The sequence below is a fragment of the Alternaria arborescens genome, assembly GCF_004154835.1.
Source record: "Alternaria arborescens strain FERA 675 chromosome Unknown contig_2, whole genome shotgun sequence".
Lineage (NCBI taxonomy): Eukaryota > Fungi > Ascomycota > Dothideomycetes > Pleosporales > Pleosporaceae > Alternaria > Alternaria arborescens.
The window spans coordinates 1,121,250-1,149,052 of NW_021167857.1; the positions used below are offsets into that span (position 1 = coordinate 1,121,250).

The 27,803-nt window shown below is 52.7% G+C and overlaps 12 protein-coding genes across 12 annotated transcripts; 7 read left to right on the forward strand and 5 right to left on the reverse strand.

The window, feature by feature from the left end:
- Positions 1-553: 553 nt before the first annotated feature.
- AA0111_g1223 (Polyubiquitin) lies at positions 554-1,584 on the reverse strand (the record flags this gene model as incomplete). The annotated part of the gene is made up of 3 exons (XM_028646185.1): positions 554-1,221; positions 1,275-1,502; positions 1,563-1,584. The coding sequence occupies 3 exons, from the start codon at positions 1,582-1,584 to the stop codon at positions 554-556; spliced, it is 918 nt and encodes a 305-aa protein (XP_028511164.1).
- Positions 1,585-2,701: 1,117 nt separating this feature from the next.
- Positions 2,702-3,109, forward strand: AA0111_g1224 (hypothetical protein; the record flags this gene model as incomplete). Its single annotated transcript, XM_028646196.1, has 1 exon — positions 2,702-3,109. The coding sequence occupies one exon, from the start codon at positions 2,702-2,704 to the stop codon at positions 3,107-3,109; it is 408 nt and encodes a 135-aa protein (XP_028511161.1).
- Positions 3,110-3,490: 381 nt separating this feature from the next.
- Positions 3,491-4,606, forward strand: AA0111_g1225 (hypothetical protein; the record flags this gene model as incomplete). The annotated part of the gene is made up of 1 exon (XM_028646207.1): positions 3,491-4,606. One exon carries the CDS (start codon positions 3,491-3,493, stop codon positions 4,604-4,606), a length of 1,116 nt encoding a protein of 371 aa, XP_028511160.1.
- A 1,219-nt stretch (positions 4,607-5,825) lies between these two features.
- Positions 5,826-7,133, forward strand: AA0111_g1226 (Mannose-1-phosphate guanyltransferase; the record flags this gene model as incomplete). The annotated part of the gene is made up of 5 exons (XM_028646218.1): positions 5,826-5,832; positions 5,882-5,925; positions 5,990-6,136; positions 6,190-7,066; positions 7,114-7,133. 5 exons carry the CDS (start codon positions 5,826-5,828, stop codon positions 7,131-7,133), a joined length of 1,095 nt encoding a protein of 364 aa, XP_028511163.1.
- A 515-nt stretch (positions 7,134-7,648) lies between these two features.
- On the reverse strand, positions 7,649-8,431 carry AA0111_g1227 (hypothetical protein; the record flags this gene model as incomplete). Its single annotated transcript, XM_028646229.1, has 1 exon — positions 7,649-8,431. One exon carries the CDS (start codon positions 8,429-8,431, stop codon positions 7,649-7,651), a length of 783 nt encoding a protein of 260 aa, XP_028511162.1.
- Positions 8,432-9,102: 671 nt separating this feature from the next.
- Positions 9,103-9,903, reverse strand: AA0111_g1228 (hypothetical protein; the record flags this gene model as incomplete). The annotated part of the gene is made up of 2 exons (XM_028646240.1): positions 9,103-9,315; positions 9,802-9,903. The coding sequence occupies 2 exons, from the start codon at positions 9,901-9,903 to the stop codon at positions 9,103-9,105; spliced, it is 315 nt and encodes a 104-aa protein (XP_028511159.1).
- Positions 9,904-12,977: 3,074 nt separating this feature from the next.
- On the forward strand, positions 12,978-13,728 carry AA0111_g1229 (hypothetical protein; the record flags this gene model as incomplete). Its single annotated transcript, XM_028646251.1, has 2 exons — positions 12,978-13,002; positions 13,232-13,728. 2 exons carry the CDS (start codon positions 12,978-12,980, stop codon positions 13,726-13,728), a joined length of 522 nt encoding a protein of 173 aa, XP_028511158.1.
- Positions 13,729-14,517: 789 nt separating this feature from the next.
- On the forward strand, positions 14,518-16,455 carry AA0111_g1230 (hypothetical protein; the record flags this gene model as incomplete). Its single annotated transcript, XM_028646263.1, has 1 exon — positions 14,518-16,455. The coding sequence occupies one exon, from the start codon at positions 14,518-14,520 to the stop codon at positions 16,453-16,455; it is 1,938 nt and encodes a 645-aa protein (XP_028511444.1).
- A 348-nt stretch (positions 16,456-16,803) lies between these two features.
- AA0111_g1231 (P-type cation-transporting) lies at positions 16,804-20,479 on the reverse strand (the record flags this gene model as incomplete). The annotated part of the gene is made up of 3 exons (XM_028646274.1): positions 16,804-18,582; positions 18,647-18,715; positions 18,767-20,479. 3 exons carry the CDS (start codon positions 20,477-20,479, stop codon positions 16,804-16,806), a joined length of 3,561 nt encoding a protein of 1,186 aa, XP_028511462.1.
- A 1,015-nt stretch (positions 20,480-21,494) lies between these two features.
- Positions 21,495-24,563, forward strand: AA0111_g1232 (DNA repair protein; the record flags this gene model as incomplete). Its single annotated transcript, XM_028646285.1, has 1 exon — positions 21,495-24,563. The coding sequence occupies one exon, from the start codon at positions 21,495-21,497 to the stop codon at positions 24,561-24,563; it is 3,069 nt and encodes a 1,022-aa protein (XP_028511536.1).
- A 448-nt stretch (positions 24,564-25,011) lies between these two features.
- AA0111_g1233 (2-oxoisovalerate dehydrogenase subunit alpha) lies at positions 25,012-26,546 on the reverse strand (the record flags this gene model as incomplete). The annotated part of the gene is made up of 4 exons (XM_028646297.1): positions 25,012-26,013; positions 26,062-26,123; positions 26,170-26,354; positions 26,407-26,546. 4 exons carry the CDS (start codon positions 26,544-26,546, stop codon positions 25,012-25,014), a joined length of 1,389 nt encoding a protein of 462 aa, XP_028511537.1.
- A 225-nt stretch (positions 26,547-26,771) lies between these two features.
- Positions 26,772-27,773, forward strand: AA0111_g1234 (hypothetical protein; the record flags this gene model as incomplete). Its single annotated transcript, XM_028646308.1, has 2 exons — positions 26,772-26,970; positions 27,022-27,773. The coding sequence occupies 2 exons, from the start codon at positions 26,772-26,774 to the stop codon at positions 27,771-27,773; spliced, it is 951 nt and encodes a 316-aa protein (XP_028511534.1).
- Positions 27,774-27,803: the final 30 nt, after the last annotated feature.

The following is a 27,803-nucleotide window of genomic DNA, read 5'->3' on the forward strand; positions in this document are numbered from 1 at the left end:
CGGAAGCGACGGAGATTGCTAGAAAGACCGCGGGATGTGCGCGGCTTTGTAAGATCGGAGTGTCAAGCTAATCGGTGGGCCCAAAAGTGGTCTCACCGATTCTTACCTGTGGATTGACAGCTGTCGCCTATATAGTTTATGGAGATATTTGATGGAGTTAGCGGAGATATTGGCAGTGGCGTCACATGGAGTGGGGTTGTCGGAAATGAGCCGCGGTAGACGAGTGTCATGGCTTCAGCATAACCGGACCCCTGCTACACATCAAGTTGTTGGTGATGTGTTGAGCACCGAGATGATGCTCTCGACTGTCCGTGGTTGTAGTGCTGAAGGTTAATATCAACGCAACCAGACAAAACATCACCACAGCGACGACACAACGAGAACGATGATATTGAGAGAACTCTCAGCCCGTAGGCATGCTTGAATGCATTGTTAGGCTTTAGTAGCCGTCTTAAGAACTATGAACAAAACCGACCAGATCGCAGTCCGCAGACCAGATCATCCTGTAAACGCCGTGCAGAACTATCTTCAACCATCATAACCGTCAGCGCACCTATTGTCCGCCACGAAGACGGAGCACCAAGTGGAGAGTAGACTCCTTCTGGATGTTGTAGTCTGAGAGCGTTCGGCCGTCTTCCAGCTGCTTACCAGCGAAGATGAGACGCTGCTGGTCCGGAGGAATACCCTCCTTGTCCTGGATCTTGGACTTTACATTGTCGATCGTGTCGCTGGACTCGACTTCCAATGTAATAGTCTTTCCGGTAAGAGTCTTGACGAAGATCTGCATACCACCACGGAGACGAAGCACCAAGTGAAGTGTAGACTCCTTTTGGATGTTGTAGTCAGAAAGAGTACGGCCGTCTTCCAACTGCTTTCCGGCGAAGATGAGACGCTGTTGGTCCGGAGGGATACCCTCCTTGTCCTGAATCTTCGACTTGACGTTGTCAATAGTGTCGCTTGATTCCACCTCGAGCGTGATGGTTTTGCCAGTCAGGGTCTTGACGAAGATTTGCATACCACCGCGCAGGCGGAGGACAAGGTGCAGTGTGGACTCCTTCTGAATGTTGTAGTCGGACAGGGTGCGGCCGTCCTCGAGTTGCTTTCCGGCGAAGATAAGGCGTTGCTGATCCGGAGGGATGCCCTCCTTGTCTTGGATCTTTGACTTGACGTTGTCGATGGTGTCGGATGACTCAACCTCAAGAGTGATGGTCTTGCCGGTCACTGGAAGCAGTATTAGTAGCTGTTTGGGTCGTAGCGGCGGTGTGGCAACTTACAAGTCTTGACGAAGATTTGCATACCACCACGCAGGCGGAGGACAAGGTGCAGTGTGGACTCCTTCTGGATGTTGTAGTCGGACAGGGTGCGACCATCCTCAAGCTGCTTGCCGGCGAAGATCAAGCGCTGTTGGTCTGGGGGAATGCCCTCCTTGTCCTGGATCTTGCTCTTGACATTGTCGATAGTGTCGGAGGACTCAACCTCGAGGGTAATGGTCTTTCCGGTGACTGTGAAGGTGTTAGCAGCTGAGGCGCAAGCAGGCCATGGCGGTGGCGGTGACTACGTACGGGTCTTGACGAAGATCTGCATGGTTGCGGGTGTGCTGTGTGTATTCGGTAGTTGTTGGTATTCTGAATGTTTCAGAGGGTGAGTGTAGAAGTGGTGTGAGGAGGGAGGAAGAGAAGCAGGCAGAGGCTGGTTTATATGGGAGAGGCTGAGGCAGTGACGGGGTCAAAGGGCGAGTAATGATGCGGCGAACGCCCGTGCGCCAATCAGCGCCTGCGCCCGGGAACATTCCGGGACCTTCCACCGCCACGGCAGGCAACTGTCACTCACTTTGCTATCGACGTTTGCTATTATTCAGCTTGTCTCTTCACGGTGGACTTGACTAATCGTTCGTTGTGTCTCCATTGTGTCTCTCATACCGTCGTGGCCATCATTCACTATGAGTACACCGCGCAGTTCCCCGCCTGGCCCACCGCCCGTTATCGTCTGGAGCCTGGACCACCTTGCGCCGGACATGTGACGTAGACGCCACCCAAGGCAACTGCGCCTTTGCGGTGCTCAACACGGCGCCTCTGCGGCCGAGGACAGTCATCGACAAACCTTGAACAATCGCCATCCGAGTTCACACGCTGCATCGCTACTTATCGCGTCGCTCAGGCCGACATGGTTCAACAGAGTCAACAGAGCATGGATGCGCGATACGACGTCGCGATTACGGACCCGCTTACACGCAGCACCACCCCGCATATACCGGCATGAGCCCGCCCGGCCAAGTAGCCGTCTTCAGTGGCGACTATCGCTTTGGATCGCGTGAGAAAGTCCAACGATGCCAATCCGTTATGCGCCAGTCATGCGAGCCTTCGTGGCAACACAGTCATCCCTATCAGAAGGGCTCTGGCTGCAGAGTGTACCCAATGTTGAAATGCGACAATGCGACCATGGACAGTCTGCGAGCGCATTGCAATAATTCGCATAGTACGGGGACGATCAGGCCAACGGTAAGTGTCAAAGAAGCTGCTAAGACAAACGTCAACAATTAGAGGTGATGTCACAATCGCGTCGCGGGGTAAGCCTCTGCCTTGAACTCAGCGCCGGCATATTGGCCAACTCACCATCACAATATCCACGATAGTTAGGAAGTAACAGTTCTGCAAACACTTCATAAAAACCGAGTCGAGTAATTGCGACATCCAAGCCCACAATGGCGACCCCTACGCTTATCAACCCTTCGTTGACCGCCGCGATATGCTCGCTCGAACACAAAGCCTGGGCAGCTCTGTGTAGTTCTGGCGCCGACCTCGTCCCGCTTCTCTCGAGCAACCCAGTCATGGTCTTTCCGGGTGACCTCATCCTTACTTCGGTGTCCTCTCCAACAGTCCATGCAATGCTGCAAGGTCCCGATTTCAAGCCCTGGAAGTCGTACCAACTCAGTCATGACGAGGTGGTCATATTGGGCAAGGACAGCGCCTTGATCTATTATCGCGTAGAAGCGTCAAGAGACAGCGAGACATTTAGGGCTATATGTTCGAGTGCGTGGGTGCTGGAGGGGCCTACAGATGGCGCGACAGGCGGCTGGAAGATGGCCCATCATCAGCAGACACTGATCTAGGTGCTTAATACTGTCGAAAGATGGAGTTGGAGTATTGGATATCAACTGCACACAGCTGGTCTGTGTAGAACCTAGAATTGTGGATCATCGCAACACGAAGGAAGATAACGAGCTACGAATATTCAATTCAACATACAACTCACATCTACACAATCACTGATAAACACATTTGGAAGCCTACAATAATGACATCTGTCGCAAAGTCACGAGGATGTCTTGACCCCTAAACCCGATACTTGATCAGACAGACATCTCCACATAGCGCGGGCGCATCACTAGCGGCCGTTCAGTGACGTATAGATCTTCCGAAGTTCCGTAGAACATCTTCAAGGGGCCGGCTGCACATGGAAGTCAGTACTCACCAGCCACATTTCTTTTTCAATGAGGATTACTGTCCTCAGGCAACTCGGTCAATCTCTCGCATCAGGACCGTTCCACGGTATCACATCAGCAGCAGCGCCACGCTTCAGCACAATGGCAGTCACCTACGCCGCCGCCGTCAGCACGCCCAACGGTGGGGTCCGACAGCCTCAAATCCAAGCCCGAGCCTGTTCAGACCCGGATCTACGCGCATCCTTTGAGGCAGCGCAAACGCAGCAGCAAGAGCAGACCAAGAAACCCCAACGACCTGGAGCCGGCATCCGCGCAAAGACGAGTGTCCGCGGCTGGAGCACCAAGAAAGAAGGAAAAACTAGCCCAAAGCAAGCTAACAATGAACCCTATGTTGTGGAAGAAAGTCGGCCTTCAGGTCACTACCCTAGGCAGGAGCATAGGCCGAACACGGCGAGCCAAGATGAACAGGTCTACGTCCTTACGCTCAAACTTACAGACTCCCTGGCTAAACCCATGGACGAGATGCGGAATCGGTATTTTCCGAAGCACTTGAATCGCACTGGGGCGCATTTGACGCTCTTTCATGCGTTGCCACATTCGCATATGGATGCGCTGGAGCAGGGGCTCTCGCAGACGGCGACCAGTATGAAGCCGTTTGACGTATCAACGGGCAAACCGTTCCGGATGCGCAAGGGCGTTGGCATCAACGTGGATGAAGGGTACAAGAAGATGAAAGACGTGCATGGAGATTTGCAGTCACAGTGGTCCGCCTTCCTCAGTGAGCAGGACGCAGGTGGTTTCCGACCTCATTGGACGGTCATGAACAAAGTCGATGACGAGCAAAAGGTTGACGGGGCCTTTGCGACGATCAGACAGGAGTTGAGCGAGAGCAACCAGGAGGGGAGAGCTGTGGGACTGGACCTGTGGAGGTATGAGCGCGGGAACTGGATCTTCGCCCGGGAGTATGTGTTTGGCGATGCTTCTGTCAAGACACCGACCAAGGCGCACACGTCGCCGACGGGGGGTAACAGAACCTCGCACATGTCTCTTTCTCCAGAGGACCGGAGCCCTACAGGTGGGCCAGGCAAGAGACCGGGTATGTTTAAGCGGGGCAGTAGCGTAGGCGACGCCCTGAGGTCGATGAGCTTCCGCAAGCGGAGTTGAGCTATGGAGGCATTGCTCTTTGTATATACTGAATGTCTTGGGAGTTTGAGGGTGCTTTTGCTGGATACTGTATGACAGGATATTAGCAGAAGATGTTGTCAAAGTATACTAATGATGTTAATTAAAAAAAAGCCCCCTTCGGATGGCAACTCGGAACCGAAATCTGATGATGCGGGGGAACAGAGTCTGGTACTCGGTATTCCACGCCCATGGTCGTAATGGCCGAGGAGAGTCCCGCTGGTAGCCAATGTCGCCCTCAAACAAGGAAACGCATCACAGCAATAGCTTGCGAGTAATGTTGAGTGGTTGAAAGAAGTAGTGTTCTATTTTATCTACCGTATCCGCCGCTGCGTAAGCGTCATGGGCGCATGATCGTGTGTCAATCTCGCCACGGGAATACGACGCGCGTCGCATAGCCACTGACTTGCAGCAAGAACATCGTGAAGTGAATTTGAGGGGCTGAATGGGAGTACCGTGGATATGGACAGATCTACAATGATCATGTGCACCAGCATTGACGGTGACAGGCGGATTGGCGTTTGTCAAAAGCTTGGTCGTGTCCCCAGAAAGCCGGCGGTCAGCCACAGCTAGCCACATCCCGCTGGTTCCAGGGGCGCGGATAGCTTCCGACCGCCGTGGGGACCGAGGCGTGATCAAAAGATTCTGAAGGCCCGACGCCTCTAATTTCACGGCGCTAGAGGCACGTGGAGGAGGGTGATAAAACTGAGGCAGAGTGACCAGAAATAAAACGGGCGGGTGCTTGCAATCCACCTCGTGATGAGGTTGCAGCCAGTGCATGTTATACGATGCTAGTCTGGCTAGATGCACAGTAACACGATGCTAGAATTAGAAGCGGATAGGCTGAGCGATCAGGAACGGGGCATCTGGCCACAGTGGCTGCAAGGGCTGAGGACGTTAGGACAGTTTAACGAGGGTAGCGGCCGAGGGGTTGCGCATGCGGTGGGTGAAGAAAGGGGAAATCAGGGAGCTAGAAGCCAGGGAGCATTAGCTCCGCTAATTGTGGACGCGAAGTAACCCATATAACCTACAGCTGGCCTCACCACCGAGCTCCTTGACTCTGACCTGCGCTTTCACACTGCTACTGCTGGTGTTGCTTCTTCTTATACTGCACCTATAATCTTCCCTCGCTTGCACCTTCCCGAGACACAACTCTCACTTGTACTTTCTCACACAACACACAGCACACAACACCGCCAACATGAAAGGTACGCACTCAATTGCGCTCCAAAGACACGCCGCTAACAGCCAATGCAGCCATCATTCTCGTCGGAGGGTTCGGTACCCGTCTGAGGCCTCTCGTATGTCTCCCTCGCTGAAGCCCCGCGGTGCCAAAAGCAATTGCAGAACTGACGCCATTCGCAGACCCTCACCTATCCCAAGCCGCTCGTCGAGTTCGCGAACAAGCCCATGATCCAGCACCAGATCGAGGCCCTTGCCGATGCTGGCGTCACAGATGTTGTCCTCGCGGTCAACTACCGCCCGGAGATCATGGCCGAGGCGCTCAAGACCGTAAGTATACTCGTTCAATTGCGATCCAGAGCACACAATAACCCGTTGCGCAGTACGAGAAGCAATACGGCGTCACCATCACATTCTCCGTCGAGACCGAGCCCCTCGGCACCGCCGGTCCCCTCAAGCTCGCTGAGAACGTCCTCGGCAAGGACGACTCGCCCTTCTTCGTCCTCAACGCCGATGTCACATGCGACTACCCCTTCAAGCAGCTCGCCGAGTTCCACAAGCAGCACGGCGACGAGGGAACCATTGTCGTCACAAAGGTCGAGGAGCCGTCCAAGTACGGTGTCGTAGTACACAAGCCTGGCCACGCCTCCAAGATTGACCGTTTCGTCGAGAAGCCCGTCGAGTTCGTCGGCAACCGCATCAACGCCGGTATCTACATTTTGAACACCAGCGTGCTCAAGCGCATTGAGCTCCGCCCTACCTCGATCGAGCAGGAGACTTTCCCTGCCATTGTCAAGGACGGCCTGCTGCACTCGTTCGATCTCGAGGGCTTCTGGATGGACGTTGGACAGCCCAAGGACTTCTTGTCCGGCACCTGTCTCTACCTCTCATCTCTGGCGCGCAGGAACGCCAAGCTGCTCACACCAGCCTCTGAGCCATACGTCTACGGCGGCAACGTCCTGATCGACCCCTCGGCCAAGATTGGCAAGAACTGCCGCATCGGTCCTAATGTCACCATTGGCCCAGATGTTGTCATTGGCGACGGTGTCCGTCTGCAACGCTGTGTGTTGCTCAAGAACAGCCGTGTCAAGGACCACGCCTGGGTCAAGTCGTCTATTGTTGGCTGGAACAGCACCGTCGGCAAGTGGGCGCGTCTCGAGAACATAACAGTTCTCGGCGACGACGTTACCATTGGCGACGAGGTCTACGTCAACGGTGGTTCCGTCCTGCCCCACAAGTCCATCAAGCAGAACGTTGACAGTAAGCAACCATTTACCCATTCTGACTTCATTCACTAACATATACAGCTCCTTCGATCATCATGTAAACGCGAGATACCCGATCGGACAATGTCGACGCAATCCTCTACACCTTTTAATAACGTGTATCTTCTTGTATATTCTGCATACCACCGGCATATAGATTTGCGGTGTTTCCACGGGCGTCTCTCCACTTTTGAGCATGGGGTGATTTACGAACGAAAAGCGTCTGGGCTGGGTTGGGATGCTTTGGTCTCTTGGGTTTAGCGATGGATGGGAATTTGGAAAAGGCGATGCTTCGGCATGACATCAGACAGGTGAAGAAGCACATATGTTGTACTTCAAGTATGAATGCGAAATCTGCAAAGAACGACGATTGAACAATGAGCAAAGAACGATGAGTGAACAATGAGCAAAGAACGATGGTTGAAACAATAAGCTATGGTACACGACATGATCCAAACAATAAGCTACCTCGACCTAACTCACTACAACAAGCTATCTTACGACCTGATTTACTACAACTAGCTATCGTACACGACCTGATTCACTACAATAAGTTACCGTACACCTGATTCACTACTTATTTGTGGCGACCGCAGTTCCACGTCTCACCCTTTGGCACAGTCTTCTGGTGCCCGCACTGGGCGTTCTTCTTCGTCCGACCATTGCACTGCACTTTCTCTATAGTGTTCTCCTTCTCGCGCCTGAGTTGTCTTGGGGTCTTATATGTTGCCTTGCACTTTACTAGCGGTGTCTTGCTCTTCTTGATCCTGCCGTCTACCGTGGTTTTGTGTGTCGGCTTGGACTTTACTGGCGATGTCTTGTCCTTCTTCCCCTTCTTCTTCTTCTCCTTCTTAGGTGTCGGAGTTTTGACGATGGGAGATGTAGGGGGTGATTCCGGATTCTTATCGGACGATCCTGATGACGCTGATGGCGGAGGCGATGACAGCCCTTCTGAATCATCTTTCGTGTCTTCAGTATCTGCTTCAATGTCTGCTTCAGTGTCACCTTCCGCATCCTCAGGCCAGTAAAAAGACGACGTTGTGTCTTCTGGGGGGTGTTCAAAGTGGTCTTTTTTCTTGGGCACATATAAACACTTCCGGGGCTTGCTGTTGCGTGTTGGTGCTGGCGTGCGGGATCGGCTGCCGCGTGTTCGAACAGCAGTGGGTGGAGGGGATGGAGTAGGGGAGCAGAGTGAGGATGGTGGGGATGATAGAGGAGAGGTAGAATTCCACCATTCTGGCATCACTCCGGGAGCGTGGGTGTGCTCTGTTGGTCCTTCTGGTACTTGTGTGTCTACGGTCTCCTCCGAGTCGCTGTATTCTCCCCATATGTGGGGAGTAAGAGTTTTGCATCCACCCATGATTGAAGTTGTAGCTTTGGTTGGAGTGGTTGTTTGACCAGGAACCGTCGAGTAGACAATATATAGTATGGAATTCCAAGCGCTATTGGATGACAGGCAGTCGATGGTTATACTTACAGTTGTAATGGGATGCGTTGTTCGTGATTGATACAAATGTAATTTCAAACAATGGTGGGATCTGGTTTCTTTGGCCTAGATAAAGAAGTGCAGTTCTTTCGACCAAGGCATTGTTCTGAGCTTTGTGGACATGGCTCTGTCCTTGGTCAATGAACAGCTCCATCAGATGTTTCAATCGTAGCTGACGTCTGCTCTCAATAGTAACCACTCTCTCAAAGACTGCAATGCCAAAGGCGATGCTGTTCAGGATGACATGAACTAATATGTCATCCTAAACAAAAGGCGTTGGAGGAGACAAAGGAGGATTCAGTGACTGCACTGTAGACAAACTCTGCAATTCCAACGAAGACAACACAATCATCTTCGGTAAACGTGCATGCATCGTGCAATAGTTTCTTTCGTCATTCCTGGACGTCATTGTGATATGCTGTGAAAGCATAGGGTATGCGCCACCTGGTAAAGCTTCGGCAACATCACTCTGAATCACTCTGATGAAACTGAGATGATCACTCTTTCATTGACTTCTGCTACGTGCTCGATATCCAATCTCAGCTCTACGACATGTCCGAGTAGATGACTAGCGGCGGCGAGTTGACCTTTGGCTTAAAATGCGCCTTGATCTTAGCATGTGCCTCATCCTGGTTGTCGTAAAAGTCCATGTCCTCCTTGGACTCGAATATGCAACGGGCGAGTAGTGTGTAGCCCTGGCTGCGCTGGTCGTCGTAGGTGGCGTTGGCCTGGGCGAGCTGGATGTAGTTCTTGCCGTCCTGTACAAACATGACGTTAGCATGCTCTCTTGCGATAACAACACAGCCTCGGGAGAGTGTCGGCGCGGATGCTGTCGGTATATCTCTAGCGTTGTTCCATGGTGAGGGATATTCTAGGCGTCCAATGTGTGCGTCGTGAGGCGGAGTTGTTTCCGCGCGTCGAGCAGCTGCAGCCCCCTCGTCACCCCCACCCCATTTCTCCTAGCCGCGGCAATATTCCCAGCGGTTACCCGCCAGGGACATTGCTCCGCGCGCTCAAGAGGGTTGACGCCATCGTCCGCCTCGTCTTATCGAGAGGCAGAAAATAGCCCGAGGGCGATTAGAATAATCTGGGGTTCCGAGGTGACGAGATGGTCCGACGTGCAGGGGCGCTATGCACGAGTGGCACGTTCTACATGTGCTGGCCATGACCGTCTAACAGCGGGTATGTACGTAGTTCTGGAACAGGAAAGAGAACTTGGGCGGTCAGGTCATGCTTTGACGTACCTTTTTCGCGTCCTGGGCCAGAGTGTTGTACATCTGGATGGCTTCCTTGACCAGGTCTTGGTCGGGGATCTTGAAGAGCGTGAGGCGGACGATCTTGGGCATTTTGATAGATTGTTTTTGTGGCTTGAATGTAAGTTCAGTAGACGTTTGTATGGTCGAGATTATTGGACGAGTGGTTATCTTATATATGAAGCTGCTCGAGATGTTATATTACCGCTCACTGTCGGACTTCCGGAGTAGGCGGAGAGCCATTTGAAACGTCAACGTCAACGTCGGTTCCCCTACACTTTGCATAGTGTAGGTGGATCGAGTCGCAGTACACTTTCTGTGTACGCTCTAGTTACATTTGCTTTTTGTAGATGCCGTATTCGGTAGATGGTGTGGGCACGACCGTTGACCCCGCGTATGACGAGTAGTCTTGGTGGGCTGAGCATCTACGCAGCCAGGCCTCAAGTACGGCATGGTCTATGAGTTCGAATATGACTGGCTGGGGAGACTGAGCGGTCACTACAGAGACGAGCAGCCACTACAGAGACGAGCGGTCACTACAGAGATGAAGCGGTCACTAGGCATGTTCTTGCGTCGTGAGTAGACCGCTATCCGATGCCGGTGAATATCTCCTGCTGGACGTCACACATGAGCGTGAAAGACTGGTCACCACACCTCGATTTGTGTAATGTGAATGGACCCTGAGAGGTGCAATAACAGATTCGGAGGTTCGGGACGGAGCGTCGTGTCCCATCGAGCATCGGTAATGGACGTCGAAACCGGCCCCTCTAGATTACCCTGCACACACCCGGCTGTAGCACCACGTCTTACCGCGCGAGGCTGAACAGGAGGGTGAGTATGCTCTTGGTTGGAAAAGGGCTCGAACATGTGGGTCTTCAGTAGCCCGTGGATGGAATCAGGCCGATTCGAAGACGACGTGTCCACGACATGACGCCTCCAGGAGCGACGACTCTGCAATCCAGATGGCCACCCTCGCGCTGTCGAACAAGTCGAAGAAATGCGATTCTTGCTAATGCGTAGTGTCAAAGATTACTGCGCAGAAAGAGGGGCGCATGGTTGACAGCGCTGGCTTCTTCTTCACCGCCTGTTTTGCAGCTTGGGGCGGGTGGCCGTGCTGGCGCGCTCGCGTCATCCACAGATCTCCCGCGCGTGCAACATAGTTCTGAAGCTCGTTCGACATCTCCGTTCAGATTCTGATGGCCGTGGACGCGCTCGCCCGACTTCAAACACTATTCTTTGTCTACTATGCCAGTGGCGGTTCCTTGCGCTTCGTTGCCGCTATTCACAAGCGCCATCGTCCCGCTCCATGTATCAACCACCATCTTGGATCGGCGCCAGACAGAAGCGGTCGTTACTGGGACCTGGGACCTAGCCATGCACCGCTGCCTGTCGTGAACCGCGCCAGCCTATCGAATCATCCGAATTTTGCGTCCGCTCCACGACGACTTGCTCTGTGCACCCTCAACCTTTGTCCTGATGCTATCCACTTCGGCAGGTCAATTGTCGAGGACACTCTGCAGCCGCCCGATGCATGATCCTCTTTGTGTCAATGTCGAAAAATTCTCCAGACCTGTTCGTGTTGAGCTTGGCAGCCTGCCATGTTCGACGTGTTGACATTGGGCAAGTGGAGCCTTTGATGCCTTACCACCAGGGTCCCAGGTCTGTGAACTCCCAGGTCTGAACTCCCAGGTCTGTGAACTCTTCATCTCCCTCGATGGACCGGGATCGTTTGCGCAGGAACGCCTGGCCCCTCCAGCAGTCCTTCACTCGTCAATCATCGCCTGGTCAGCTCTACTCCACTACGTTTGCAAACGCGCTCAGACAGTCTCCGCAACAGCCAATTTATGCCTGCATGCACACGGCTTACAGCTAACTTACAGCTAACAGCCGTTGACCCTTTCCCATTTGAGCTGCAGGCGCATCTCCAAGTAGCGATATTCCGAGGACCGTGCTTTCTGCATGTATGCGTTGGCAGTGACGCTTGATGCTTTCTGGTAACACCAACCCCAGGTATCTCCTCGAACCCTCGAACGCATCAATCACCATCTTGCGTTCGCCCCTGGGGCTGCCGGATAGCTCCATGCTATGCCTGTTGTGACGCATGCTCGCTTCGAGCCACTATGCTTTGCATCGTCTTGCAGTCACACAATCGTGTCCAACCCCCCTCCAGTCGCGACTCTGGCGGTTGGTACCCTAGTCGATTAGCAGTCCCATTTTTATGCTGCATGTTTGGCCTGGTCTCTGATCCCTTTCAGACCCTGCCCCTCAAAATCATCCGCGGGTATCACGCATTCTGTCGCCAAGATTTCATGGTATCGGTACACTTGACAAAGGGTGCAGAGTCTGACGTACTTGCGTTCTCCCCTCATTTGCATATTGCATTAGTGGGCCCATTACATCCGGGAGATACGAGCAAAGAGCGCTGTTAGGACGCATGCTGGCCACCTCGTTGTTGATGCGTCCCTCTTAGGCGTCTAAACATGCACAATGCCGATCGAGACATGTCCAGCCTTGAGGAAACGGGTTACAGCAATTGTCTCCGATCGCCAGCCGTTTTTTACAGCGCTACTGCGCGCAGCACGGTGGCAAGAGCGAACCGGTCAGACTGTACCTTTTGAGGTTTGAGTCTCTTGCTAGCTAAAATTCTGGAACCTCTACCGTTGGCTACTTGCCCGCCAGCACATACTATGGGTCTCCCTCATTCAGAGCCGCAACAAGACCCGCAGATTATTCATTTCCACAAGCCCAATTGCCCCTCGGTTTTTACTGGCGGGCGAGACGCGCTTGGATACATGCTACACTCGCCTGCTGCAATATATTGCTGGATCCCACAGTAGGCACATATGCTCCCCCCATCCCCGTCCGACTGACTGCAAGCCGCTCCCTCTTCCTTGCTGTTCATACATCAACGCTTTCTATCTCTTTTGTACAGCTGTCAATCCTTTATTGGCAACTGTCAACCACACCCTAAAAGTAACAACTGTCGTACAACCACTGCCACGAACACCTCTCTCGGCCTACTATCGTCGCCACCAACGAACGCTTGCCAATTCAGATATACTCCGCAGCAGTAGTCCTGCTTTCAGACTGACAGCTCACCCTCGAAGCGCCGTCAGTCGTTCCAATCGCTCAATTACACGTCAATAATCACATCCGAACACATCAACATGTTCTACGTTATGTACCTGACAGGTTAGTAACAGAAAACTTTTTCTTTTTAGACACATGGTACCATATAGTCGGATATCAATCAAGTCATATGAGGATCTTGTCTAGCTACCCGCTGGCGTAAGACGCATGGGTTGCAGCCCTGTCTAGTGTAGAAGACCCACACGATAGGGACCCGGAAAACATGTCATCCACGAAATTGCTGCATGGTAGCAGACTGACGAGCGAACTGGTTGCTGACTCTCGGGTATAGGCTTATGCCAAAGGCGCCACTGGCCCGACCCACTTTTCCAAACCTACCGAACACGCTATGGTTATGGTTCAACCGTCAGAGTGAACAACCGAGAGTATTCGACTGACGTGGAGTACGAGAGCGAAGAGCTAGCCAAGAACGCCGCCGCCACTCGAGCCTACATGATCTGCCGCAACTTTTCGGTCAACGATGGAATGTACCCAGGACAACGGCCCGGTCAGGGTGCCCAGGGACTGCCAACACCGATAGGAGCAGGCCGACGGAACACTTCCTCATCCAACGATTACGACAGCTCCAGTACCACCAGTGGCAACACCAGCCCAAGGAACTCTGATTGCGGCCTCGATGCCGCACAGGCGGCTGCGGCAGGAGGCCGACGACCCAGCAAAGCCTCTGTGGCCCCTTCGGGAACCTCGGCATGCTATTGCGGCCGTGGTTATGTCCGTGCTTACGAGAGATGCTCGGGTTGTCTTCAAGAGGCGGGATATAGAGTGTAAGAACATATTGATAGACTACACTTTCCACGGTATAAAAACCGGTACCAAGCAACAACGACACCAAAACATAACGACGAGCGCATCGAACCAAAAGATTTGAAGAGCCCAAGCTCAGCGATACCACGATTCCTACGAACTTGCATCCTTCACGAACCCTTTACGGCCTGGCCGACGACCCATGACGTTATATCTCTTTTGGGACCGGCTACCTGCTTTCCATCTCGTTATCGAACAGTCTGGGATATGTAACGACCACCATACCCGGCTCCTTTCGTTTCCCTCTTCCTCTTCTTACCCGGCGGGGCTGCATAGCGACGGCATTGAAGCGTTTTAGCGAAAACCTATTCCTCTTATTGCTTTTCGGATCGGCAACACTTGTCCTTGATCCTGGGTTGGCACTTTGTTCTCCTCTACGAAATTGCTCTCATATATTATGATGATGACCTTTTCCTTTATGGTAGCCAGCTGTTTGAATGATGATTGAGCAAGACCAAAGATGTATGAAGAAGATCACATGATGGTTTTGGCCGTACGGCTATATAACGATGACGTTTATGACGGCTACGGAATATACACCTTTGTTCTGCTACACTGAATTGATAAATGTGCGCGTTCTGTTCGGCTGATATCCAGCACAGCCCCAGTAGGTATTCCGCGCGATTGGTTCGCTTTAATCACGTGCAACCTGCAGCCAACCTTGCCAGCTGAAATGCATTCATCAGCCTACCAGCCCAGCGACATTCACCTCATGCACGCTCTCGCGAACTACTGTGAAGCGCTGCACGGAATATGTATTCCCCACTCGACGCCACCCGGAAAGAGATACGCATACTCCATGTCCACCCAGGTGCCTGGAACGACGACGTCAAATGCCATCTGGAAACAGTCTCACTCAACGACAACCCAAAGTTTTATGCCATCTCATATGTCTGGGGTGATCCAAATATTACATTGCCGATCACTATTGATGGCAAACCGCTGCCCGTTACACGAAACTTATGCAACGGGCTTCAACGACTACGAAAGACAGATGAAACTTTGATGATCTACGCTGATGCAGCGTGCATCAACCAGTCGGATGTAAATGAGCGATCTGAACAGGTTCAACTCATGGGCGAGATATATACCTCTGCCCAGGAAGTCTTCATCTGGCTGGGTTACGGACGTGAATCGCAAGCTCCTGTAGCACGACCAGATATCATCCACTGGTTCAAAGATGGCACAGACATGAAAGTTTTAGAATCTTACTTCGAGAAAGATGACCTAGAACACCAGCCAGATGAAGAGACAGAAGACGCACTCGGACTCTTCGTCTATCTGGGGGCCCGTGCTATGGATATACATCTATCCGAAGTGCCGTTCTTTGACGTGAAAGAGCGCAAATTGATTCCCAAGCACAAATGGCCGGCGGTTATTCGAGCTGGGAACACGTTACTCTCTAACCCTTGGTGGACAAGGATCTGGGTCGTTCAAGAGACAGTTCTTGCTCGTGAGGCCACTGTGGTTTACTGCAACATCACTGTCCCGTGGAAGGTAGTTACAGATGCAGTTGAACTGTCAGATCGTCATGACAAACACTGCTGTGAGGAGCTGAAGTCATCGCTACCATACAGTGACGTCGAGATCATAGATCAGTTGTTATCCAATATGCACAGCGGTGCAGGAATGATGAAGGAGATGAAAAATCGAGGCCGGAAATTGAGCTTGCGTCAGATCATGCGTCAAACACATCTGCGCGATGCGGTGGATATTCGGGACAAGGTCTTTGGGATACTCGGGCTAGTAGATGATTGGCGAGGCGCATCTCCCATAGCCCCTGACTACAACATGTCGCCGAAAGAAGTATTCATGCAAGCAATCCTCCATGACATTGAGACTGGCGGCTCATTGGGATTTCTGATGGGCACCACCATATCCGGAATACCAGGAGTACCCTCCTGGGTTACTGAGAGAAGCGTAAGGACCCCGGATCACACTCAGGCTGCAAGAGTTAGAGACGGTTGCTCCTTACTGTTCTCCGCAGACGGTCGCTGCGGGGTCAACGTCGAAAGGCGAGACGATATTCTCATGGTTGACGGCTTTGAACCAAAGCTTAGAATTTCCCAAGTCAGTCCGATTCTTTCCAGTCCTGATACTAGTCCGAAGGCCTATGTCGAGCATGTCAAGATATGTTATCGTATGGTTGGGCTTGGAGAGGAAATACACCTTCCCCATTCACGGAGACAAACACAAGAAGAGTGGTTCTTGAGAACAATGGCTCAGGATTGTTGGATGTGGTCATCTTTTACAAGGGATATTTGGCATCGGCCTCAGCACTCAGGAAACATCTTCAAGAGGCTCGGAGACATAGATGTGACTTGTCTCAGTAGAGCGTTTTGGAGCTGGCTTAAAGCTCGAGCGGAGAACAAAGAGATCAGGAATACGCAGTATGAGAGCGACGATGGTCGTATCCGTGGCTTTCTCCGATCTTGTGATATGAATAGCGCTTATCGAAGATTCTTCATCACAGAGGACGGCCGCATGGGGCTAGGGCCGCCGGAAATGCTTCCTGATGACTCGATCGCTATATTGCTGGGATCGAACGTACCACTCTGCCTGCGGCCGGTTCTGAATGCGTCCCAAGGCCACTACACACTCGTTGGAGATACATATGTGCATGGCTTGATGGATGGAGAAGGCGTTCCACCAAATTGGGAAGACCATGTCGTTAAGATTCACCTCCATTGAGCGAACGTAACAAACGACCTGTTGCAACGGCAGAACTGACTACGAAGGGAGAACGAGCGTCTCAAAAGTGGTGCGGGAAAAGAAGCGTTGGGAGAAGACGTGAGATTGGGAAGAAGCTCGTATAATCTAATTTTACCTGTTTTTACGGATTCGTTTCTCAGATACATAGTTGTACAGGTTGCAACTAATAGAGTTAGTAGCAAGGTCTGCCTTTAGGTTGGGTTCTAATTGTGAGAACCACAGCTCATCAAAAATACGCTTTGTGGAGAAAGATTTGGTGCCAATCCATTCTACGCTATGCTCATAATGCCGCAAAAAGCAAAACACGAATACGTTAAGAAAACAGCCTCATGACGCACTTCCCAGAAGAAACTTTCGAAGCCTACTCCTGTCATTCCTCCTCGTAAAAGCATCAACCTGCGCCAACCTCGTCGTTGGGATCTCACAGCATCCAGTGCCATCAGCCGAAGAGCTACCACGCGTGCGTATACGACGCTCTCGTTTTGGCGCCTCGACCTTCTGATACTCCGCCTCGATCATCCTGTAATTCTGGCCATAGTCCCGCCATCGCATCTGGAATGCAACCAAGACAACGGGCAAGACGCTGACGAGCTCACCCAGCCCAGCCCACTGCGGTTTGATCCTGATTTGGTCACCTACCTTGACGAGCGCGCCGGCTGCAAGGAGGATGGCGATTATATTGTACAAGGCCGACCAGCTGAAGTTCACAAGTATACGTCGGTATGCAGCAAAGGAAATGTCGAGTAGGATCAGAATATCGTGGAGGCGCGTGGTCATAAGGACTACATCAGCCGCGCTCTTCGCGATGTCTGAGCCTTGGTTGAGATGAACGCCGACATGCGCCTGCTTGAGCGCCACAGAGTCATTCGTACCGTCACCCACGAACATGACGAACTTGCCGGGTGTTTGAAGGTCGCGTACGTAGCTCATCTTGCCTTCCGGCTTGCAGGATGCCTTGGTGTTTCCCTCAGGAATGTAGAGTCTGTTGGCGATGCTAGTAACGGCGCCGGCAGTGTCGCCACTCAGCATGTGCACTTTGATCTCTCTGGCTAGCAGTTTTTGAATCACCATTTCCGCTCCAGGGCGAGGATGGTCCATCAGTTCAAAGCTGGCGCGAAGATCTCCGTCATACGTGTAGTAGCACATCGTATTGGTCTCTGGTCCCATCACGTTGATACCCAGCCACTCGGCGTTCCCGGCCCGGATCTCAACTCCTGTCTTCGCGCATGTGCCTTGGACTCCTTGACCGGGAACACTGATGATGTTTGTGACCTCCAGAGGTTGGAAGTCTTTGTGGACAACCCTATCTTGCGCTAGCCAGCTCGAGATCCCAATAGACACAGGGTGCTTGATGTCCTTCAAGAGGCCCATCAGCAGGCCTTTTGTATGAGCATGATCTGTGTGACGGTACCTAGGAACGTTGACGACCTTGAGCGTTCCGATAGTTATAGTTCCGGTTTTATCAAAGACGACATCCGTAACATTGCGCGCGATCTCGAGCTTCTGTGGGTCTCTGAAGATGATACCATATCGTGCCGCTACTCCGCTCGCGATGAGTACAACCATAGGCACAGCGAGCCCGATAGCGCAAGGACATGACACGATCAACGTAGCGATAGCGTAGGTAATTGCTGACAGTACCGCACTCCGCCAACCCTTCTTGTTGTGGTACTTGTCGACGAAGAGCCAGATGAGAAAGACTGTGAGCCCAATCGAGGCCATTACAGGCACAAACCAACCAGCGACCCGGTCTGCAAGTGCTTGTGCTCTCGGCTTTGTCAATTCTGCGTCTTCCACCAAAGCTGCGATTCGCTGCACAGAGTTCTCATGAGGGAGCTTTGTCAGCCTCGCCACCAGGAACCTATCCCCGTTGTTGGTGCCGGCAAAGACTTCGGAGTCTAGACCTTTCGCATTGGGTTTGAATTCGCCAGTTATCATGGACTCGTCGACATTGGAGCCTCCGTACACAACAACACCATCCGTGGCTACCCTGGTATGAGGCGGTATCGTGAAGAAATCACCGTATTGGAGTAGCCGACTGTCAATCTTGGTTGTCGGGGCGGTGGACCAAGAGTTGGATTCCTCCGGATGGGCAATAAGTGTGACCTACAGAGGTGAAGACAGAAAATCAGCGTCTGTCCCACATATGTTTCGAGCAGCCTGGACTCACCTCGTCAACCTGGAGAGATCGGAATGATACCGACTTTGCGGCGCGGAAACGGGCGAACTCATTGATGACCTAAAGGCAGTTGTCAGTTTTTGCCTCACATGTAGGCGATACACTACTAACACGACCTAGCAAGATCAGTGTTACTAGGAGAGTAGACGTCTCGAAGAATGACCCCGTCTCTAGTGGCTTGCCTCTGACTTGGAAGATGTAAGAAGCGACGCTAAAGCTGTAGGCCATTGTTGTACTGAATGCGATCAGGAAGTCCATCTCGAAGACGCGAGAATGGTAAAGTGACCGCATTGCGCCTGGGAAAAACTCTTTCAAGGCGATGATCTGCACTACAGTGGCGAGTGCTAGGGAGGTGTGTAAACCGGGGAGATAGATTGAGTTGGCAGGACCTCTAGAGCGTTTCCCAACAGGTGCCCAGGCGAATACGAGGACGGGGGTCGTGAAGATGAGTGACAGCAAAAACCATTTCAGGGCTCTTATGGTCTGCTTTGCTCCTAAATCAAGCCCTGGGTCTGCAGCAATGGGCGCCAGGCGCAGATCTGGGTCAAATTGACGATAGTGCCTGAGAACATCTCGGGCCCCTATTATGGCTGCATCGTAGTATATCTTGGTCGGTGGTACACGGATCTTTGAAATTCCGCAATCTCCATCGGCGTCGTCCGTGGCCGTTTCCTTCAGAGCTGTGCTGGTGCGCCCACTTAGCACAGCGAAAGGACGCCACGGCGCTCGTTCAGGAACTTCGAGGCGTATGACACCATCTGGCCGACCGGCGTGCTGCATGCGCCTAGGGTCGATGACGATGACCTCCAAGACTTGACCGTCGGATACCACCTGCTCCTCGAATCTGTATCCGGTCCTGGTTTCTAGCATCTTGATAACTTTGCCAACCGAGATGCGATTGGTATCTAGCTCTAACTCAACTCGAGCAAGTACAGTGTTTAGCTGAAAGTTCTTGGTGTTCGGAACGCGTTCAACGATTCGTGAAAGACCCGACTCACAACATCCACACTTGAGACCATCGATTCGGAGAATGACACGCTCGAAGTTCGGAGGACCGAGCTCAGGGTCATCATATTTGCCAGAAATCGTGGTATCCCCTGGATTCTTCAGCGAGGAGTCCACACTTGAGTGATGCAACTCCGAGCAGCAAGTACCCGTAGTGTTATGATGGTCATGCGGTTCATCGAAACTAGAGTCCCTCTCTGTCTTGATAGAAATTCGATCATCTTCGCTATGGGTCGTCGCTGGAGGTGAATGGGTTCGGCGTGCTGAGCAACAACTGGAAACTGCCCAAAGCGGCCGATGACTTGACTTGGCTTTTGGAACAGGCATCGGCATCGGAGCAGGTACAGCTACCGGTGCTGGATTCTGAATATATTCCTTGGTTTGTACGTGCGGGAAAGGACAATTTCCCCATGGTGGGTTTGGTGCTTCTGATTGGGATGCTAGATCTGGCGCTCCATCAAGGTTCAGCGGTGTCGCAGCGATCTCACTATCCGAAGATGAAGGACTACAAAAGCGTATTCTAGATGGTGCTAGATGCCAGGGCTGGGGCTCTGTATGTGAAGAAGCTGTTTTCTCTGGTCTTGACCCTGACGCTTGATTCATGTATTGAACTCCGTTGGTTGGGAAGGTAACAGGCTCCGGCTCTTCAGCCCGAGAATACGAAGAGTTGGTATATGGTGTTCGTACCGGGTACTCGTCCTCATGCGGATTGGGCGCAGGTGATGTTGTTGTCTGATCTTGACTGTCCGTGGGATAGATTCCTTGGAGACGGGTGCGGAGAGTACGCCCACTTACAGCGGTAACCATGGACATCTCCATGACAAGTAGTTCTCGTAATGATAGATTGTGATCCTGGTGTTAATACTAATGTTGATGTTGGCATTGATAGTGTTGTTCAGAGATGCGAACCAGATGTGAAAAGACAGTAGGCACTTGTCAATCGTGTCTTCCTGGATGTGGTAGGGGCAAAGGTGTGATATAGAGGGTAGCCACGACGTGTAGTACTGGACGCCTCCAAGACCAGCATATCTCGTCCTTCTACGGAGTTCTGTATGAAGCTTCTTTGAGAATGATCACAACCCTGAGTACCGGTAGACTGCTGATACCCCCAATCATACTGACACCTGTGGTACACTTTCCACAAGGCGCACAAGTGATACCGACCTGGGTAAGAACGATAGGCTACCGGTTTTATATGGTAGTAACCTTCATGGCGCTCGGGTACCAGTCTCAAAGAGCACGCCGGCCTGTACGGCGAAGCTTATTGCTTCTGAGTTGCACTCAAGTAAACCAATCTGCAGGTATTCGTTGTATCTGGCTTTGGTGAGATGACTGTTGAATTCATTGAGCACGTTTAGTTTACAGGATCATGTTGATGTGGGGTTGTACAAATCCGAAGCATCACGACCAAGCGACCTGTGCTGAAGTGGTGGCGCACGACGCATAGGAGCAGCAATGGACATGTGGGGCGCGCATTCATCTCAAATCGTGGCATCAGCTACGTGTAGTCCAGTGTTGACGACTGTGTAATACAAGCACTGATTCTGGTGAGGTTCGTAAGGTAAAGAAGCGGGCGCGTAAGATTGACGAGGCTGAATGGCCCAACACGTGATAGCGCGCTTTTCGAAGATTGCGTCATCAGAGTTGGCATTCATCCGCTCCAATGCCGAACCGCAGCAAGGCGTCACGCCCACAAACGGCCAGGACTACATGCATCTATATCCCCGCTTTTCGTAGCCATGATTAGTGTTGTTGCGCTGTGTAGCTCTCGACCGCACATATCACAGTACTCGCATCCACACTCATTACGCCAACTCTACAGGTGACAGTAAGCATGGCAGGCGCGCGAGGAAGGTCGCGAAAGCCCGCGGAAACGGCTACTCCAAGGCGATCGACACGGAGCGCAAAGAAGGCACAGGAGGATGAGGGCGTGCCAGCCGTCTTCCAGGAAATGCTGCGCGAAGAGCAGACGTCGAAACCCACCAGCGCAGACGAGAAGGAACCCCCACTCAAGAAAAGAAAGACGGCGCCTCCACGAAGAGACAAAAGCCCTGAGCACCACACTGAGCCAGTACGACAGCGGGAACCGATTACCGGCGCTCCCGAATCATCATCTCCTGCGTCATCGCAATCCAAAGATGCGCCATCACAGTCACAGATGCCGTCGCACACGCGATCGCGGCCCACTGCTCCAGCCCAATCTACCGTCAATGAAGAACCACACGCGAGCGAACGAGTGCGACAGACCATCATTGACTCGGACGAGTCAGATGACAGCGATATGGAGTGGGAAGACGCGCTTGCCGACGGCGACGATACCGACGACCCTGACGAAGGTGTCGAAGCTGCGCCCCAGATTGGCGACATATCTATCACCATGGGAGTCAAAAAGCCGGAGGACACGGGGACCAGGAGAAAGGTACGCCGGCGGGCGATAACATCGGTCGAAAAGAAGCGACGCGTCGATATACATAAGATGCACATTCTTTGTCTGCTCTACCATGTCCATCGCAGAAATGCCTGGTGTAACGATAGGAGAGTGCAGAGCACACTACGCAAGATTGTGCCTTCCAAAACCTTGTCTAACCTGGTACCAAATCCCGACCTGTCACAATACTCGGCCTCGAAACACTTCATAGATGGCATGAACGAACTCAAGGTGCTGTGGTCGAAGCGGTTCAGAATCACGGCCCAAGGCATGTACAAGCCTAGATGGGCCGAAGCCGAAGCCGCTATCCGGCCGTTCTCAGACTTTGACGACCTTGACGACCCGATGGACAAGGATGAGTTTCGCACAGCGGCACACACTTTGCAGGGCTCACAAGATGTAGGCACACAGTTGTTTTGTGCTCTCCTTCGGGGTATTGGGATTGAGGTCAGACTAGTATGTTCGTTACAGCCGCTGCCTTTTTCTTCTGCAGCCGAGCGAGCGACGCCGCAAAAGTCGAGCGCTCAGAAGAACACCATAGTCATCGACCCGTACAACAAGCCGGCAGAGCCAAGCCCGACGAAACCCAAGTCGCAAGGTCCGCGTAACAAGAAACTATCGCGACTTGAACGTGTGATGGGGGAGCGACATGCCGTCCTTAATAAAACAGGTGTGACGCCCAAGAAGCAGAAAGCCTACCATACGCCATATCCAGTGTACTGGGTCGAAGTGCTTAACCCTTCCTACCAGAAGTGGGTACCAATCGATACGCACTCAACGTTTACTGTCAATTCGCCTGAGAAGCTAGAGCCGCCCCTTAGCTTCACTCAGAACAGCCTTTCCTACGCGATAGCGTTTGATGAGGATTATACTGCCAAGGATGTCACACGAAGATACGCGAAAGCGTACAATGCCAAGACGCGGAAATACCGCGTCGAAAGTACTCCTGATGGAAACAGATGGTGGCGCCGTACGATGAGCTTCTTCGAGCGTAGAACCACTCTTGACAGAGACCAAATGGAAGACGCGACTTTGGCCCGCAAGGAAGCAGCGGAAGGCATTCCAAAGAACGTGCAAGATTTCAGAGGTCATCCAGTCTATGTTCTCGAGCGACATCTCAAGCATAATGAGGTGATACACCCCCTGAACGTGGTCGGCAAAGTCAACTGTGGCAGCGCTATGAATCCTAAGATGGAATCTATCTACCGTCGCACAAACGTACACTTGGTCCGGACGGCGGATAAATGGTATCGCATGGGTCGAGACGTGAAAGTCGGCGAACAACCACTCAAGCGTGCGAAGCCCAAGAAAGGAAGGAGGCCTTCAATCGGCGCAGACATGGACGTCGATGAAGAAGCTGATGAAGTCGGCGCTGGTCTCTTCGCGGAGTTCCAGACCGAGCTCTATATCCCTCCCCCAGTTGTCCGAGGTCGCGTGCCGCGCAATGCCTACGGGAACCTTGATCTCTACGTCCCATCCATGTGCCCACCTGGCGGTACGCATATCCGACATAAGCTCGCGTCGAAAGCAGCGCGTATCGTAGGTGTAGACTTTGCAGATGCAGTGACTGGCTTTTCCTTCAAGGGTCGCCATGGTACTGCAATCATCCAAGGTGTTGTAGTCGCCCAAGAGTACGCAGATGCTGTGCAAGCAGTCATTGACGGCATGGAGCACCAGCAGGAAGAGGCCGAGGCCGAAGCGCGCAGGACTGAATCCCTACGACTTTGGCGGCGCTTTTTCCTCGGTCTACGTATCGCACAACGGGTCAATGCCATTGAGATTGATGGCGAAAGAGGCCCGGCTATCGACGTGCAAGAGGAGATCAGCAAAGAAGACAAAGAGCTGGCGGCACAGGAGATGGCAGGAGGCTTCTTCCCCGACGAAGGAGATATCACCGAACCGTCAGCTCGTGGCTACCAACCACCAGAGCAGGATTACGGGGACGGCGGGTTTCTGCCGGACAATGATGGTGATGATGATGGCGGCGGTGGTTTCATCCCAGATGAGAGCGATCGTGCAGCACCAATCAGTCTAAATCGACATCAAAGCTTCGAGAGCTCAATTCTTGATTCACAACAATTGCTTCCTCGGCGTAGAAGTAGCTTTGGACAGATCTACTCTTCCGAGGACGAAGAAGAAGGTGGAGGCTTCGTCCGTGATGGCTCAGATGAGGCCGGCCCGTCTGGAAATGCTGTCAAGTCGGAGGGCGGGACTGCATCGCTTGATGGCCCTGCAGATGACGCGGGAGGTTTCATACCCGAAGAAGCGCCAGTTACGAATGAAACAAGCGCGCAAGAACAAGCAGAGAGGAGGTCCACGGAGCGGGACGAGGACACCAAGCTCATATCAAACCCCAACACCGACGCCGAAATGCCCTCTCCACCCTCCTCGTCCCCATCAGAGACCGGTTCACTCATGATGGAAGACCCCGAAGACGAAGACGCAGATCCCGACTGGCTGGTCGATGCTACGTAGCACAGATGACACTAGATACCCGCGCAATTTAATCTTTTCTTTGCAAACCTGATCAATGTGACGTGCATATGCATCACATCGCACAGCTTTTGACATGTTGTGCAAAGCTCAACTAGTTGCAACCGCCCGTTGTCTGCCGCTTCACGTGCTCGGGCACCTTGATGGCTTTGTGCTACATTTGTAGTGTGTGATGAGGTGCGCTGGTAGAGCTACTACATCACGGGCCTGGAGCGCTGTGTTCAATTATCCTCTTTGAGATAAGGGATGGTCGATCTGCTAAGAATATGTCTCGAGTGACTTGAGGGATGTGGTGGCAACTGAAAGTCAAGCTGGATGCAAATTGGCACACTGAAAATATCGAATATTTGCAGCATCAGCAAGTATAATGGGCGATGCGATACTTTTGCATACGAGAAGCCACCGCCTATGCAAACAGAGAGTCTATGTTCTACTTCTTCTTCTCAAGCAAATCATCCAAGCCCTTCAATCCACCCTCAAACGACCCAAGATCGTATTCCTTCGGATATCTAACCAGGATATCCTTCAATTCCTCAACATGACCCCTCTGCTCCTCAGTCAGCTCCTCCCACACTCCCTCAAACGCATTCTTGATGCTAGGCTTCTTCTCCTTTTCCGCCTCTTCAAACGCCCTGAGTACTTCTTTCCTCGTCGAGCTTCGAAGTTCCTTCTCTTTGGCGTCGTCCCACAGTTCTTTGCCTTCAAGCCACTTTCTAAGTCGCGTGATGGGGTTGTCGCGGCGTTTCCAGTCCTCGACTTCGACGCGTTGGCGGTACGCGAAGGAGTCGTCTGATGTGCTGTGGTGGCCGACGCGGTATGCCATCATTTCGATGAGCACGGGTCGACCGCCGTCGTGTAGAGCCAGACGGCGTGCTTCGGCCGTTGCGCGGCGGACAGCGAATATATCGTTGCCGTCTACGCGGAGGGTGGCGATGCCGTAGCCTGCACCGCGGGAGGCGATCCCGTCACCGCGATATTGGTCGGATGTGGGTGTGGAGATGGCGTAGCCGTTGTTACGGCAGATGAAGATGCAGGGTACTTGGCGGGTGGCTGCGATGTTGAGGGCGGCATGGAAGTCTCCCTCGCTGGCTGCGCCTTCGCCAAAGTAACATACTGCTACTCGTGGTTCGGTCTCTGGGTTCTGGATGTTTTGCATCTTGAGTGCGTACGCAGCGCCTGCAGCATGGGGTATTTGCGTCGCCAGTGTTGAGCTGATGGTGTGGATGTTGAGCTCTTTGCTTCCGTAGTGGACGGGCATGTTTCTTCCGAGGCCATTATCCTTTGCGTTTGCGAAGAGTTGGTTCATGAACGAGGAGAGGGTGAAGCCGCGCTGGAGGTAGACGCCTGATTCACGGTATTGACAGAAGATGACGTCGGCGGGAGAGAGGGCGCTCGCGGAGCCGATGGATATGCCTTCTTCGCCTGCGGAGACCTTGTTCCATCAGTATATAGCTCCATACATGATTAGTATTCGACCTACCATGTAGAACGAAAGTCTTCCTTGCCGTTGCGCTTCGAACATGAGGAGATCCATTATGCTCACTACAACCCGTCAATAGTGTTTGGACTGAGGAGCAAATTCACTGACGCTTGACCATGTTCTTGTAAATCAAAAGGGCCTCTTCGTCTGTGGTCTCTACGCCAATCTCTTTGTCTATGATCTCTCCATACTGGTTCATGACACGGTACGTCGATATCGCCTGGGCTTGAGCAGGTTGCATAAACTCCATAGTATTCGTAAACTCGCTGTTCAGGGCTCCAGGGAAGAGAACTCTGCAAAAGACGTCAGCCTTCCATCTCAATAATCTCCAGACGGCATACACACTTCTCAGCCGTAGGCGTCGAGGCAACACCCCGACACGTCTGCCACGGCGTGTTTGCAGCATTCCGCGACCCATTGAGGCGAGTCTGTAGGCTCGAAAGCCTCTGTGAGCGTAATATCCGCGAAGTATAGCGGAAGGACATTTTGACAATCTACATCTTCACGAGTGCGGGGAGGGCGGTATATCAATATCTGGGGAAGGATGGATTGGCGGCAAGCGTCGGCGTAACATGATGTTGGCCGCGGTACTTTGGTTGCTCTCCAGCGGCCGCTAGCGCACCCCCGGCCGTCTATGCGCGTGTCATTGCGCATTCGAGAAAGTCGACGCCAAGCCATTCCGACAATCGACAACACCAGACTGTCGCAACATGCAGGCTTCACGACAGAGAATAGGGCGCCAGCTGCTCGATGGAAGCAAAAGGAGAGTAGCGAGGGAGCCATATAGGTGTTTCTCCTGCTCCGTCAGACAGGCGCAGCAGACGCCACCCCCGAAGTCTCCGCAGGATGGCCCGCAAACGACGCATTTTGGCTTTGAGACGATATCCGAGGCCCTGAAGGAGCAGCGAGGTAGGCAATTGATTTCTACGACACCTACGGAATGAAATGCTAACGGAACAGTCGGCGCTGTCTTCTCCTCCGTCGCCTCATCCTACGACTCAATGAACGACTTCATGTCCCTAGGAATCCACCGCCTCTGGAAAGACCACTTCGTCCGCAACCTAAACCCAGGCCGCAACCCCCTCACCTCCTCCGGTGACAAGCAGCAAGGCATGAACATCCTCGACATAGCCGGCGGCACGGGCGACATCGCCTTCCGCATGCTCGACCACGCCTCCTCCATCAACCACGACGCCCACACCAAAGTCACCGTAGCAGACATAAACCCAGACATGCTCGCCGAAGGCCGCAAGCGCTCTTTGCAAACTCCCTACGCCCGCTCCCCGCGCCTCGACTTTGTAGAAGCGAATGCTGAGAAACTGGACATGATTCCCTCGTCCAGCGTCGACCTATATACCGTGGCGTTTGGCATCCGCAACTTCACACACAAGGAGATTGCGCTGAAGGAAGCATTCCGTGTGCTGAAGCCCGGCGGTGTATTCGCTTGTCTCGAGTTTAGCAAAGTGGACAACCCGCTTTTCGACGCCGTGTACCAGCGGTGGAGTTTCGGTGCCATTCCATTGATTGGACAGTTAGTCGCGGGGGATAGGGATAGTTATCAGTATCTTGTGGAGAGCATCGCGCGCTTCCCTAGTCAGACCGAGTTCAGCAACATGATCCGGGACGCTGGGTTCTTGGTGCCAGGCAAGGGTTACGAGAATTTGACGAACGGGATTGCGGCAATCCACAAGGGCGTTAAGCCCAAGGCGTAGTCAGAGTCGTGTTTGAGAAACGCGCTGTAT